Below are 16,500 nucleotides of genomic sequence, written 5' to 3'. Positions count from 1 at the left end.
GCGATCGCTGTATGCAAATTTATGGATCAAAATGCATTCACGCCCACTTTTTCTCGGGCCAATGGGGAGCGAGTTGAAAGGTCGAAGGCGGGGGGTCAAAGATGAGAGAGCGAAGCGACGGGGCTTATATAAGTGACCGCGTTCGTCAGTCAAGTTGATAGAGAGTTAAGACTTCGCGGGCGGTGGAGTTGGGAAGAAGAAGCAAGAAGGAGTTGGTTGTCGTCGTGTGCGTTGGAGTCGGAGAAAAGGGGACGGAGCTGTGGAGAGGCGGCGAGGATAGACGAGGGGGTGCTCGCGTCGTGCAGGGAGCTGCACACCAGGGAGGCCGACGGCGCGACCTGGCCGAGGTGGAGACGCTCGTCGCGGGACTCGAGGCAGAGTGGAAATCCTCTATACCCCGAGCATCAGCAACCCCCTCCTGTTTCCCCCCGCGCTGAGATAGTGCGACCAAGGGGGCCCCTTTTCCCACCCCCTTCCAGACACTGTCCGCGAGGCCCGCGGAGTTGAGGCACCATCGCCGCTCCGCGTCTCATCACCAGACGGGTAGGCCCGACCCGGTCTCGGCCTCAGGCCCGCCTCATCCTTGAGGGTTCTCTGTTCTTTTCCTTGGTTTTGGGTATGTGTTGTCGGCGCCGTCTGTGAAGTAAAATTGTATAAGTGTTGCCGTGTGCTCGCGTAATCGGTATTAGATCTGCATTGTCGCATTTGCTTTTGGTGTAAAATTGCATTGTGTTTCTTTTCTTTTCTATGTGCTTTTGGTGGAATTGTATATGTGCGCTTTCCGTTCATCGCGAATAAATGTGCTTTGTGTTGAACTGTTTCCCGCTTCGCTTCGTCATTTCTTTCATTGAATCCTCATCTTGCTTCACGTAAAGGGTTGGTAGTGGGCTGAATACGCCCGATAATTAATCGAACCGTCGAGGTCGACGAATAACACCGCTCGGTTATCACGATAGTACGGAACGGGTCGCTTAAGTGGCCCGTGTCCGAAGTCGACCTGCGGCGAGGTGCGACCGCCCGGTCTACCCTCCGTGTGGGTACTTAGGTAGGTCGAATTTGGCGAGCAACCCTATCCCACGCGGGGGCTGATTGGCTCGATCGCGGTGAGACCGAAAGGTCCACCCGTGACTGGTTCCCGGCGTTAGTCCGAGAGGGTCACGACTGGATTGTCCGTCCGGTGGGCGACGTGCCGCGATTCGAGTTACGTGGCCGTCAGCACGCCGGCGGGCGCGAATCCGCAACAATATACACACACATTGTTGTGGCTTCCCGCCCGTCGGCATGCGGGCGACTGCTTCTAGCCAATGACGGCCGCTCTCGCCCACCGAACGGACAAATCAAGTCACAGCTTTCGGATCAACGCCGAAATCCAGCTGCGGGTGTATCTTTAACCACACCACAGCCTTGTCAATACTCTACCCGCGCTACAGGGTCAGATCGCCGAATGGTCAATTTACCTAATTAATCGTGCAGGCAGACTACCGAGAGACTGTACCTCAACGGGGCCTGCTTGGAAACGAGCCGCAAAGCAGCTCGCTCCGTTTGCGATTTGCCGAGCGGTGTATATCGCCAAGCCCCGCTGGACCGGATTCTTTTATCGGCTATTAAAAAGCCAGCTATATTCTGAACTCAATTATGGCAGTTCAATGCGGGAAAGGACGCAACGAACGGGTGAACATTTAAATAACGACATTTATTTCACACCCGTAAGCAGTCATGCAGTCATGTATGCAACCAATGCACGTATGGGACAAAACACAAGCAAGAAAAAGAACTACAACCATCTATTTATTATGTACACACATGCACTTAACAGTTCTACTTAACGGACTTGGCGCCACATCATTCAAGCAAATAAAAACCCCTGAAAAGGTAAGGGGGCAGAACTGGACCTCGTGGGTCTTTATAAGTCACGGAGCTGTGGAGACCGCAAAAGCTCCGAGAGACCACGCTGGTTACCTATAGTGTTCGTGGCGACTCGCTGGGCGCTCCTCGACGTCCCGTCCACACGGCAGCTGGCGTGACCGTGGCGCGGCCCAGGCCTCGTCATGCGGTCCGGTCGATCGGGCCTAGTCGACAACGCCTCAGAGGAACGAACGGGCCTTTGCTCTTTCTGAGTTGATGCTCTCTTAAGAGCCTGCCTGTTTCTCAGCGTTATTTGGACTGTCCCGGGGCCCGATCACCTCGGACCGTTTGCCGCTGGTTGGCGACTCCTCGCCGGCTGCGCTCCAGTGACCCACAGTTCGGCACGGCATGGCAGGCTGCGCTCCAGGCTCCCCTCTCCTCCGCTCTCTCTCCAGTTCCTCACCAACTGCAGACTCCAGACTGACCCAGCTCCCAACGCAGCTCCACACAACTGCGCGCTTGGCATTTCTGCGCGCCTTTATATTGGATCCGTGAGGATAGGTTTTGATCTCCGATCTCTCACCTCTGACCCCCGCTGGCTCCGCCCCTTTTTATCTTTTGATCTGAATTGTCGCGAAGCTCGGAGAGAGCGGACGTGGGTGAAATCATCGACCCTCGCCCCAATGAAGGAGTCCTCGCGCCTGGTGGCAGAGATGTTGTTCGTGGGGAATTCGCCGTGGCTGGCGCAAAGATGGCGGCGTTTGCGGAGATGAAGGTGAGGCGATGGTGTTCGTTGTTGAGATGTGGTTTAGGAGATGGCGAGGAGATGTCGTTGTGGTGAAGGTGGTTGTTGTGAAGGTGGTTGTGAAGGCGGTTGTGGAGAAGGTGGTTGTGGTGGTTGAAGGCGGTTGAGGAGAAGGTGGTTGTTGTGAAGCGGTTGGTCCAAAATAAAGATAGCGAAAGAAAAACACTACCTCAAAGATCACAGCCCGGGTACACGAATAATTCCCTTTAAACATCGGTGGGGAAATGTAACTGAACACAGACTTATCGACATAACTGATCTAAGGACCTATATGGTGTCCTGTGAATTTCCACAACCATAACAATATATATAATATGTATGTATGTTCCCGAAATACAGCCAAAATAGTACACGATAGCACAAAATTTTTAGGGCCACCTTACTCACCATTCTCTTGCGGTGTGCAGTATCAAGTTTTGTTCAAATCGGGCAACAAAAAAAAATTATTAAAAAATCAATTCCCGATTCAGTCAAGTACTCTTCGGGCGAATTTGATCAATGCAAACAACCTCAGCGGTATAGTTTGCTGGAGCTATCTTTTCTTTTCTTGAAATGATTTAATGAAAAATCTCAAACATTTAGTATCGACAAAGAACAATTTATTTTTAAGCATAAAATAATCATCACCATTTTGATCTAATACTTCCGTGTTTATTAATAAATAAAATTGTGATTACAAGATTACGCACAATAATTTCTTTGACTTTCTTTTCTCCGTTTTTTTTTTTTCACAGTGACGCGCAATATCAAGTTTCGTTCAAAGGAAAGGTGAAGGAAAATTTTAAAGTATTGCTGAAGGATGGGAGATGAACCAAGAATGCTGTCATTAAACACGTGCTTCATTGAACGATGACTCCTGAGGTAAATGCTCAAATTTTCTTCAAGTTTAAGTTGACTACTAAATAATATTAAAATTTTGTCTTTTTTTTTTTTTAATCAACCGCTATCACAACAGGAACCCAACGGGTTCACGGGTCGTCTCGTACTATATAAATATGGTGAATACAACACATTGTAATGTTTGTAATCATGAATATAAATATTATAAGAAACACCTTCAATCACGCAAACACAAGAAGAATAAAGAGGGGATACTTGGATACTTCATTGAAAATACTGATGAAGCATTTAAAGGATATATGAAAATAAGATTGTTCCGCTTTAAAGAATCAACACCAACATCAATCATTGAGGCAATTGATATGGTTAAACCAAGCATTGAAATTCTAATTAACCAGAGTTGGTGTCAAAGCCACCCAATGCTCACCTGTTTATACATTTATCGTTTTTAAAAGACGAGTCTAATAATTAATATTTTTTATAATTCTCTAACAATTTTTTTTTGGGGGGGGGTTGGAAATCACTTAAAACATGTAGAAATGCAAAAAAAAAAATTTTTGTGGAAAAAAAAAATTCAGGATACCCTCCATTGTTTTTGTTTCGCTCTTGTGGCGTGCAGACTACGTTTTCCGATATAATTATGGTTTGTGAAGTTTATTGTGAAATATCTTTGATCATTAAGCTTCATGCCTCCTTTGCGTGCTTTAACAAGGATGTATCTGTGGCAAAGAGGAAGTGCAAAAGTGTAACCTGAGAAGTGAAATTATTTTATTTTTCGAATGGATGTTGGTGAATGTGCATTTGATGTTGCTGGGTTATTAGGTTTGCCTCCAACTACAGTGTGTACCATCTATAAAAATGCCAAAATAAAAATTTGTGAAAGTGCAAAACATGTAACGCCATTATCATCTAAGCAGATGACGACACTTGGAACACATGCACCCTCATTCCATTAATTCTTATGAGAAAAATTGCTTTGACTTACATTCGTTTCGATATTGGTCCCATCTTTCAGGAATGCATCCCCGACATAAAATGGGGTATAATCTTCGTAGTATGGATATGGAATCAGTCACATCATATTTTATTGCAATTCAGTTTCCAAGTTGTACAGTCAATAGGATTCCAAAACTTTATTATAACAATGTTCACAGTGAATGTTTCAGCACACTTTCTCCCTTACGTCTTATAAAAACACTTGTACTTGGTAACACAATAATTTGACATACAAGGACGACAAAGGTACATTAGATGTACTATTTAATCTTTTCAGTTGAAAGAAGGAAATTATAATAAATTTGAAGAGAAGTTGAATGTCAAAGTAGAACATGAAAAACATGCATGAATCATAAGCATGTTATTGATATTTAATCCATAATCAATCCATGGCCCCCGTGGTAAATTTCCATATCTACGACAGATGATCCACAACAGTACAAATCCCTGTTTTAGGACTCAAGCATCGTATCTTACGATTTAAGAATTATTCAGCCAAGAGATTATACAGTTACATCCACCAATTATAATATACAGAGATATTCGGCTATTGATAAACTATGTGATACCACTTGCAGGTAATAGGCCATGAAATGATAAAGTGACAAAATCCATAAAATAGTGGGCGAGAAATGACAAGTTTCAGATTATTTGTAATAGACAACAAAAGTACATGAGGGATGCATGGGCACAGTCAAGTTGCAGAGATCACCTGATCCCTATGAGTGTTCTACTCATCAACTGTGTTAATCAGCCATAACTTGACAATTCATAGATTGTAGAAATTGATCAACCAACTCCATATATTACAACCGACAGTGTATATTCAGCTTAACAGTTTAAATAAAATTGCGACAATCTCCTCCTATTCAATATGTGATAAAACTCAGAATCGGTTCAGCAAAGTTAGATTCTGGCTGTCGTCAGTTGCTGGCACAGTTCATGAGGGAGTTAAGAACAGGAGAGAGAGAGAGAGAGAGAGAGAGAGAGAGAGAGAGAGAGAGAGAGAGAGAGAGAGAGAGAGAGAGAGAGAGAGAGAGAGAGAGAGAGAGAGAGAGAGAGAGAGAGAGAGAGAGAGAGAGAGAGAGAGAGAGAGAGAGAGAGACAGAGAGACAGAGAGACAGAGAGACAGAGAGAGAGAGAGAGAGAGAGAGAGAGAGAGAGAGAGAGAGAGAGAGAGAGAGAGAGAGAGAGAGAGAGAGAGAGAGAGAGAGAGAGAGAGAGAGAGAGAGAGAGAGAGAGAGAGAGAGAGAGACTGACTGTGAGCACAAATGGCCAGTGTTCTCACAAGATCCACGTTGAATGCACAAAGCAGAGTTACTGAGGAAGATCTTTTTGTCCTTGAAGTGCATTTAAGCTTTTCAAATGGTAACAGATGGAAAACAGCATATTCATGGTGAAGAGCCTGGTGTTGGTGGACGCTTTTTCTTTTTTCCAGAGCATGCAATAATGCCAGTCTGTGCAGCAGGTATAGGGCTACACTGTAAATGTGACTTCTTATTCTTCTTAGAATCAGAGGAAGTTGTGCCTGCAGGTAAGGAAAAGGGCACATGCAAAAAGACAACTATAAAAGCATTTATCAAAACAGTGATCTTTTTTGAAGTGAAACCTTGCAAATTAATTTTACCCAATGGTAAGAGATCAAATCAAATACCGAAATTAGACTCACTCAATATGCGACGTTGTGCCGATTACCGAGGATGCTTCAGCTGGCAATGACCTCAGTTGGGTTGGCCAATCACGTGAAGAACGCTCCCCATGCAACTTGACTGAGCTTGAACAGTTTTGTACAAAAGAATGGGTAATTATTGCCAATCAAGGTGTGTAAAGTTGGTGGAGACCTATCCCAACAGTCCGTACTGACGGGACGTCGAGGAGCGCCCACTTTGGGATAGTCCTGACCACTTACAAAGCTTTTGTCCGTAGCCTGATGGAGTACTGCTCTCCCCTCTGGGCTGGTGCTCCTGCCTCCCACCTTTCTCGGCTTCACGCTGTCGAAACCAGGGCATTTAAGATCATCGGCATCTCCCGCAATGAAGCTGAGTCTTTGGGCCTCTCACTCCATCACCACAGGTTGGTCGGTGGTCTTTCTGTCTTCTACCGACTCCTCTCCAGCCTTTGCCCCCCTGCTCTCTCTGCGATTTGTCCCCACCACATTTCCACAGGGCGCTCAAGGTCCGCCAACAACCCCCTTCTGGTAAAACTACCAAAATCACGAATCACTGCCCATCTTCACTCTTTCATTCCTCTTTTTTCCTGCCTTTGGAATAAACTTCCTCACTCTATTCTTTCCCATTCTTCCCTCCAGGCTTTCAAAACAGCTGTTCACCACCACCTCTCATCTTCCCCCATCCAAATCCTCGATCTTTTCTACCCCCGATAATCCACCCAAGCCCACTTCCTTCATTTCTCCTACTTTCCTTCCTGAAAGTCCCTGAAATGTCCATATTCTCTTCGCCATGTTCCCCGTCCCATCCCCATCCCTCTCCCTTCCACGGTTCACCTAATGTGTCTGTTCCCCACTGTTTTGTCCCTTCCACTCCCGCCCCTCTTGTCTCATGCCTCCTTGCTGTGAGTTGTGTGTTAGCTCTCATACGAGCCTCGACCAAGGTATACAAAAAAAAAAAAAAAAAAAAAAACAGACTCACGGCTGTAATTGCTGTCAAAGGTGCTTCCACCAAGTATTAACTCAGTGGGGTAGACACTATCTTAGTAGACACGAAAATATTCTCCTTTTGAATTTTTAATTAATTTTATGAAATTTGTAGATTTTGTTTTTCACTTCGAAGTTGTGGGTTATGATGTGTAAATAAAGCTGGAAAAAGTCTGATTTAATGCAATATAATTCAAGGCTAGAAGGCAACAAAAGGTGAAAATTTTGAATAGGAATGTAGACTTTCTATTGGCATTGTATACATGTACATATATATATATATAAATATATATATATATATATATATATATATATATACATACATACATACATACATACATACATACAATAGACTAGTCGTAAGTCGTCATCATCGGGACCGAGAAAAAAGTGACGACTTAGACGTATAATGACTTGCGCGTATGCGAACATTCATGATGACTGTGGGGTGAAGGATGAAGTCGCGCGTGGCCTGGACACGTACGTGTGAGAGGGCGCAACAATCTCTAAGCCAGCTATTGTACCAAAAGGGAAACACAATCCTCGGGGCATAGGTGGGGGTTCATTGGTGAGTTGGAAAGTGATCAAGCAAAGATGGAATTCATGAATCAGTTTATCAAAAGTAAAGATAATGAACAACTGTAAGACAACTCATATACCATCGGCGATGGTATGTCGACAAATTACATGACACACAGTCATCGTGGTGATGACTACCACTCAATGCCTATGTGTAAGTGAGTGCGGTGATGTACAAAACAAGCCAATATAAAACCGTGATCGGACTTCAACACTAAGCTCGATCGATCCTTTCCTCCTTCGCGAAGTAATCCGTTGTTTGACTGCCTCAAACTCTTGGGCATCTGGTGCATGAGAAAGGACTCAAACTGGTCATTATATTCCATGATGTTGTCTGGGCAATGCTCCACCGAAAGACAATATCGGCGCATCACATCCAGGGTGCTGAATGCCTCCTGAATAGTTGGAGGCGCGTTTAGAATGTATGTCTCCCCTGAGTCCTCAATATCAACAATGTCCACATCGTCCATGTCACCCGTATCGTCAGAGACGTTCTTCACAGAATCCACAATTTCTGCATCAGTCATTTGTTGGGTGCTGCCTAACTCAGCATCCACGTTGATGTATTTTTCCAATGAGGGCATCGCGTCTGAACCAAAGATTTCAGCGAGTCTTTCCCAGACGTTGCGGAACTGGTTTCCATGGTCGTCATCGCTCTCCTCATCAACTTCATGGGCGCTGCAATCCGCATTGACAAACCCGACCAAACGGAAGCAGTTCGCGATGGTAGCATAAATAACCTATCAGTTATAAATAGCCTATCACTGGCGGTGTACACCAATGAGCGCGCAGCACAATTCCATGAAATCGGGCTTCTCACGAGGCAGCAGTTCCGTGTGACGAGTTAGGAGTGTTAATTTACTTGAGTTTCCATTACGCGGGAACGGACAACATCTGACGACTTAGACGAATTGACGACTTACAGACTTTATTCAAAGGGATTTAACATTAGATAAATTCGGGACTTTTTGACGCTGCCGACTTAGGCGAAGTGACAAGTTACACGCTGCCAACTTACGCGTAGTCTACTGTATATACTAAAGAGGTGTGCTTACACATTGTGTAAGCATATGGACCTTGCTTCCCGATTGTCTCGGATCGCTCACCTGCATTTGATTTTCCATAAATTTATTTTCTACTTTTTTTTCATTTATTTATATTTTCATTTACGGATGCTTTCCGACGGTTCTGGGATTTTTCCCGGTGTATCGGCTTCGATGTCCATCAACAAGTAAAATTTCAGTGTTCAACGTCACTCGGAAGGTAGTAGTCCATGGGCCCAGGGCAGAAATTCCACTTGTCGGTACCATCTCAGGAAACAAATCCTAGTTATAGATTTTTGAATTAGTGTGTATATATATATATATATATATATATATATATATATATATATATATATATATATATATATATATATATATATATATATATATATATATCATATTTTGATGTGATAACCATTGCAGACTAGCAGCTTATTGGTAGTTATCATCTCTGGAATGTACCCACCCTCCACATTATGAAAGCGAAAAGGCAAACTCAGAAACATTCACTAATGATGCAATTGGTGTTTCCACATGGGGCGAGAATGAACTGCAAACCACAAATACATGTCTGAAATGCTTTATTTATACCATCCGAATAATCCTGTCAGTCATTCCTGAAGGCAGAATTTGTTTTATGGCAGAAAGGGGCGAACAATAGGGCCTATCAAAATGTTGCTGATTAGTGATTTTCAGTACATTTTAATTTATAATATTTTCATACAAGTTCCCTGGGTAGTGCTACTGAACCGCAGTAGCCTACAATATGCACATGTTGTATGAGGAAAACATTTGTGAACATTTTACAAGTTTTTACCACAGTTAAAGGAATTGCCCTTCCCCTACCCGAGTTGCAACAAGCGTCCAAAATGTGAAATTTACGGATAACCCAAATTTCACCACACTACTGTGGCATGTTTAATGTACTATGTTTTACTCATGCATATTTGTGGCCATGAATGTCCTTGTGATTGTGCCAAAACATTCACACCATGGATCAGTAGTCTAGTCTTCATCACTGTTATCAGCATCAGAGTCCTCGAGGTCTACAACCTCTTCCTCGACATCAGCGGGCTGGTTGCTGCAGGTTTGCAACTTGCACATGTCAGTGTACTTCAGGCTATTGGCAAGGCACGTGCAGTCTGGGAGTTTGCACGACCGTCCACACTTGCAGGAAAGCAGTTGCAACACTGCATCCGGTGCTGGAGAACCCTGCATCCACTCGATGGCCAGCTTCCCGTCATCATCAGTGGTCCATCCACAACCCTTGGGACTTGGAACATAGGGTTGGCATTGCAGACAGCGTCTCCAAATAGCAGCCTGGTAGTTTGCACGGAGGACGTGCATGAAGAGGCAGTCTTCACATGGTGGAAGCTGACTGGACTCTATCTCTCCCCGTCTGGCACAGAAGAGTTGATGTCAGAGTTCATTGACTTTCGTGGTGTTGGTAGACAGCACGTACATGTGGCAGGTGACCTCTTGCAGCTTCTGAAAGAGCTCGGTGGATACTTCCCATGAATGACCGAGCTGACTGAAGGCCTCTTGGTAGGTCTTATCCGACTTCATTTGCTTCAAGGCACCCATCTTTCCCTGGCCTGCAAAGGCACTGACTGTATCACAACCGGAGAACATGTGCAATCCAACCAGGGCATCACAGACACTGTCTCCCATCGATCTCGCAAGCTTGTCAATGTCTTGGAACCGTGTGCGGGTTTGCGTACCACACTTCTGATACACGGGGCATGGGATGTCCTTATTGAAGGCAAGACACAGCACGAGGACATCTGTATCTTCGGCAGTGATTACCACAGCCTTGTACCCAGCCTCTGCTGCATGCAGAGCATGCAGAAGCATTCGGGTGTCTGCTTCCTCCTCAGTGGACTTCAGCTCTGCCACTTTTTCCCAGTGGTCCTTGGTTTTTTTTAATTTTTTTTTGATTTTCCCCCAAAACGTCAATATCTCAGAATGGTAAAATGGTAAAAATGCAAAATACATACACTAAGCTGCTCTTCTGGAATGGTTATCATGTATTGAAATTATCATATAGTCCCTACCAATAACTTAGTCGCCCTAAAGTTTGGTTTCCCAAGATGGTACCGATATATGCCTGGGCCCATGGACTATAGTGAACTTTAATATCAGTCAGTGAGTCAGTCAGTGGTTAGAATGAGCTTTATATATTAGACATGGCAATTTTTTTGTATGACCAAAGACTCTATGCCTTTCACATGTCATTTATCCTCATGATTTTTATATTTACCAACTCCCTCCAGTTTGCAATCGGTGGGATAATAATGAGTTAAGATTTTATTTTACCTCTATAATCACAAATTATGCCTTGTTGACATTGTAATTATTTTATTCACTCTTCTTACTTCTTACTCTTACATTTACTTCTCAAAAAAATAAATCAGATTTCTATTTTTAATCCATGGTTCTCACATTCTAACAATTCCTTCTGTTGTACTATATGCCCGTGATACTACATTTCAATTTAATTTATCCAGCCAGTTTGGATTATTTTTAAAAGCAAGCTTACACACATTTTATCCTGACCCTTTGCTAAAGTGAATGGAGCACGATAGGATGAAGGTCAGCCAATCAGGTGTCAATTGGATGTGTACATCTTAACTACAAAAGAAGCTGTGCATACTTCCGGGTTCCATCCATTGGTTGGAAAGTTCACCTGACTCCACCCACAATTTCTATACTACGACCACCATGTTGGTACTTGCTGACTGCTATGCAAAGTCAGACATCTTTGGAGCTGTCATATTTGAAATCGCCATACCCTCCCTATAGGTTTCCCTTCAGTGTAAAACGGCCAAGGTCACAGTTAATTCACCCTATGCGTGAGAATCAATCACCCGATGCATAATGTGTTAGTTGTGAGTGAAACCGAAAGGAAAGACCAAATTTTTGGCTGACATTAGTCCTTTTTCTTTTGGCGCCCATTAAAAGCACTGAATAGGCATAACAAAAAGAGAATTTGCATTGGATTCGGAAGAGGAGACACGAGCTTATCGCTGGGTGGCAAATACACATTCAAGGTCTACAATCGCTCACAGATGTAGCATTTCTCTTGGGCCAAAAAGCTCACCTTAGATCAAAGACTCTGATAAAGCCCCTGAGTTGGCTAGTCGAGGCCTTAAGGCTTGCCATTAAACAAATGCATACGTCCATCCAAAATGTAGATTAAATGAAAGCAAGAGCTTATTACTCAGCTCAGAGACATGATTAAATACGGGCAGTGGGAGAACCCAGTCAGGGTAGCATGGTTCTCATCCCGGGTTGAGTTGGGCATGGAAAAAAAAAAGGGGGACACGAACCCAAGATCAATGTTTTAAAAAAAGGGGGGGATGGGAATAAGTGACAGTTAACACACATACACTAGAAAACTGCACAATGCATCTCAAGCGCACTTTGGAAGAGTTTTGACTGAATACCTAACTCACTTTATGATTTTCAGTACCAGTTTCAGGTACCTTCTTCAGATCGATGCAAACAAGTTCAACCGAAATGTTGACTCTCACTGCAAATTTCCAGTGCCTCGCGAAAGACTGTGTGGCATGACACCACAGATGTAATTGGCACCTCTCCGTCATGGTAAAGAAGGTGGGAGAGGACTGGCAAGTTAAGTCCCCCCTATCCACCCAGAGTGGTGCGGCACCACAGAGAACAAGGAAAAATAACATAAAATGTCATAGCAACTGTTGTTTTATTAATGTTGCTGCACAGAGTTAAAGGGCAAGCCTATATTTATTTACAACTAATTTGGCCACCAGTATACCAGTCGTCCATCTTTGATAAGATCACAAAATTAAGTTAGGTACAAGTGTATGCCATCATGTATTGTGCTTGTGCCAAATTTGAACAAAATCAGATCATGTATGTCTGAGAAATGGATGGGGACACGTTTAAGTAACAAAATATCTGCCAGTCGGCCATCTTGTTTCGATCTCGAAAAAAAATGATGTGAATATGTAAGCCATCATTCATTATGTGTGTGTCAAGTTTGAACAATATCGGTAAATGCATGTCCAAGAAATAGTTGAGGACGTGTTCAACATTGACATTTATTAAATCTGGTATTGGTGATGCGCAGGCACGATGGGCCGAATGGCCTCCTCCTGTGCATAATTTCCTTATAATTCCTTGTAATATCGGTTTTTTTTACAACTAAAATGGCCACCAATCTACCAGTCGGCCATCTTTGATCAGATCGCAAAATAAATTCAGGTGCATATGTAAGCCATCATTCCTTATCTGCAAGCCAAGTTTGAACATCGGAAAATGCATGTCCAAGAAATGGTGGAGGACGTGTTCAACATCAGGTTTTTTAACAACTAAAATGGCCACCAGTCGGGCATCTTAGATATGATCTCGAAAAACAAAAATGACATGCATATGTAAGCCATCATGTTTTATCTTTTTGCCAAGTTCAAATAAAATCGGTCTATACATATCCGAGATATGGTTGCGGGCACACGCACGAACACGAAAATCGAGACCAAATCCATTTGGTCCCATGTCAGACCAAGTCCAATGGGGGCTAATAATACAAAAGAGTAAAAAGTGTGTGGGGGGGGGGGTGGGGGAATATGTAATGCAAGGGAGATAGGGTGAATGAAATACGGGATATGTGGGACAAACTATGATCATTATCTAGTCTGTTTTGTCACATGGCCACACGAGTATAATTGTGATGTATGAACGCAGACGTGACATTATCTGCAAAGAACAAGTACAGGATGTGGAGGGAAGTTCCACTCCTTCGCACACAAGTTGCACGATGTAACAACTACCACACATTGTTGCTGCTGTTATTGGTGATATAACCAATACCAATATTCCAAAGTTGCAGACTGAAAGAAACCTGACACAACATGTTGCAAAATAAAATTTACCTTCAGGATCAGCATCATCTGCAACTCCATGGGAGACACTGTCCTTCGCTGAGATTCCACAGCCATCATAGCCACAGGTGATGGGTGGCCGGGGAGGTGACTCACTGTTTTTCGAGGATACAGAGTCAGTGGGAGAGGTGTCCGAAGCAGCATCCCACAGACAAGATGGCTCATAGGATGTGTTTTCCACCCCATCATAACCATCCACATCAACCTCCTCTGTTTCCAGTGCAGATGCCCTGTGGCACAAACAATATTTTGTACCAGATCTTCTCTTCTTGGAGAAGATTCAAAATTGTGGGTCAGGGATACCCATGAGCATGTCTGGACAATCAGCTTTACTAACACCCTCACTCACTTTTTATAACACAACAACACACTCCTTTATGGGTTGTTGCATGATACTGTTTTTTTTAGTAGGGCATGTACAGTCAGCTGAGTAATTTGCGAGAGTTCGGATGGTGGGGGTTAAAGGCCCAAGGTAACTATTATAATCTGGACTTAGATTTTCATGCTGGTACCCTGGAAATTTCCTGTCAATACACTGATTCAGCAACAATAATGATCCAGATCAAGAAGTATTTGTATTTGGATGGACACCTTCTTTAAAGAAACAAAGGATCACCTGCAACTGAGTTAAAATCCAACCAAAAAAAAAATGGCATTCAAAGTCTAGGCTCATGGAGTAACAGGAAGGTAAAATGACAGAGGGAAGAAAAACAAAATACAGATAGTGGGTTAACAGATGGACACAACGAGCTCATGAATAAATGATTTATGAAGGAAAAGAGGAGAGTAGAGGATGATCGTAAACTGTGAAGAGCTTGGCTAAGGCAGAGTTAATGTGAGTAGAAGGGATCATGGTTAGAGATAGAGGATGACATGAGATGGTGGGACACTGCAAAATTGAGCCTTGGAGGGAAGAGAAGTGATGCAACTCAGAAATGCAGGTCAGAAGCAGGGAGGGGGGGGGGGGAGAAGAACCAAGGAGTCTCGGTGAGAAGTCGGTCTGGATTTGAAGAGATTAACAAGGAGATAACTTTCAGTATGAATGCATGTATCCTTAAGTTGTCTCCCTCCTCTAAAACCTGGTGGCGCCTTGTTACCCCACACCTGCAAAGTGGAAAGTAGGGTTAAGCAATTGGTTCATGTCTGTCCATCCGTCTCCAAATGTCAGTTTTTGTTTGAAGAACAAAATGTTTTAAATTGAATGATATATTTTGAACATGAATTGGAAAACAAAGCTGCCATTTTAACAGTACTTTGTCTCTAAATTCGTCCTAATCACACATGCAGAGAGAAGAGCGAGATAACCCCTCGTTCTCTGTCCCCACCCTCTCCAGTCGTACCTGGACTCTGTCTTTTTCACCTGAGAAGGTTCTGTCAAACCTCGACTGATTCTGCAACTGGACCGGACAGTATCAGTTCACGTGTCCTAAAAACCTGCTCTGCTGTTCTTTCACATTCTCTCTCTCTCTCACTCTCTGCTGTTTTCACCTTATCATTTGCCCGAGGTCGTCTTCCATATGCTTGGTAGGAAATCAGCCAACATCACTGCATTGCAAAAAGGTACAAAAACTGATCCCCTTAACTATGTCTCTGTCTGTCTCTCCAAAAGGATCATCTGGGAACCTCCCCCATCTACTTTCTTCACAATCCCCTTGAGTAAGTTCAGTCACTCAAACTCCTGGGTCTCACTATCAGTCTCACGTTCTTGGGCAAACCACATTTCAAAATTAGCTTCCACAGCCAGTCAGCAACTGGACATCCTCTATCATACAAAGTTGGCAGACCGGACTCTGGCCCTGAGGCCATATGTTGGACAACCCAGCATGAGATGATCGCAACGCTGACTGCTATTCTTCAACTAAACCATTCTCTTTACACTGCTATTTGTCAATGGAGCATACCAATTTTTGAAAGTGCCCTCTGAGTATGTTCCCTCCTTTGTCATCTGCACTTCTCCCATTCAGTTTAGATACATCAAACCTGGTGATACTTATACTCTTCAGTGTACGGCAGCACTTCCACACCAACATCCAAAATATGATGCATAGCAGCTGGTGATCTGTGCTGCACTCCACACCAGGCTTAACTGTGGCACTGAGTCACCTCAAACGGTTCTTTTGTCCAATGGTGGCAAGGTCAATGTGATGCCATTTCTTTGACTTGGAGTGTAGTCAGGTATGTTTGCAGATGTCCTTTTTTCTGGAACCATGTGTTGCAGATGGTTGCTTCATTTAAAGAAGGAAAGTTCAGCAGGTTTCTCCAAGTATCATTAATGTCCCCAGAATCATGGTACCCAATTCCATCTTACCGTTCCCACTGGACATATTCTGCCAGACTCCAACATCCAACTCGTGTAATGAAGTCCACCAATCTATAAAAATAAATGTGTGCGTGAGTGTGTGGCATTTAGTGTGTGTGTGTGTGTGTGTGTGTGCGTGTGTGTGTGTGTGTGTTTCCTCCATAACGCCAAAACCTAGCAGCCTGAAAATTTTCATGAATACTAAGGGAACTCCAAAGGAGTTAGTCAGTGAAAATTGGGTGTTTGGGTTAACTAAAACAACCCTTTTGAAGATAATTAATGGCCATATTTAATTATATCATTTATCAGGTGCATCTTGGACACCTCGCTCTCGATGGGGTCTTAATGTGCATCCTCGGTTACCTCACTGGAGTCTTAATTCGCCATTTTGTTCGGCCTGCTCAACAATGCCTGAGTTTGAACAGGCCGCAATGGTTTATGAACGATAAAGTGCTCAAAATGTTTTTTTTTTTCACTTTCCTCACTGATATCTTTGAATGTCTCATCTATATACCTCCGAATCG

At 43.5% G+C, this 16,500-nt stretch overlaps 1 protein-coding gene across 5 annotated transcripts in view; it reads right to left on the bottom strand.

The window, feature by feature from the left end:
- Nucleotides 1-4,553: 4,553 nt before the first annotated feature.
- Nucleotides 4,554-16,500, bottom strand: part of ATXN7L3 (ataxin 7 like 3) — a 109,480-nt gene continuing 97,533 nt past the window's right edge. For 3 of the 5 annotated variants that reach the window (XM_085874660.1, XM_085874657.1, XM_085874658.1), the window contains 2 exons: nucleotides 13,669-13,907; nucleotides 4,554-6,014 (listed from right to left, as the gene is read on the bottom strand). In XM_085874660.1, the coding sequence (XP_085730786.1) occupies nucleotides 5,878-6,014; nucleotides 13,669-13,907 (376 nt within the window). In that variant the 3' untranslated portion in view covers nucleotides 4,554-5,877. The remainder of the gene's footprint in view (nucleotides 6,015-13,668; nucleotides 13,908-16,500) is intronic. The other 2 variants (XM_085874661.1, XM_085874662.1) reach the window with 1 other exon arrangement.

The sequence above is a fragment of the Eptatretus burgeri genome, chromosome 3 (assembly GCF_056783735.1).
Source record: "Eptatretus burgeri isolate ZD-2024b chromosome 3, Ebu_testis_v1, whole genome shotgun sequence".
Taxonomy (NCBI): Eukaryota; Metazoa; Chordata; class Myxini; order Myxiniformes; family Myxinidae; genus Eptatretus; species Eptatretus burgeri.
The sequence above is the reverse complement of the archived record's forward strand: the minus strand, read 5'-3'. Positions and strand labels throughout refer to the sequence as shown.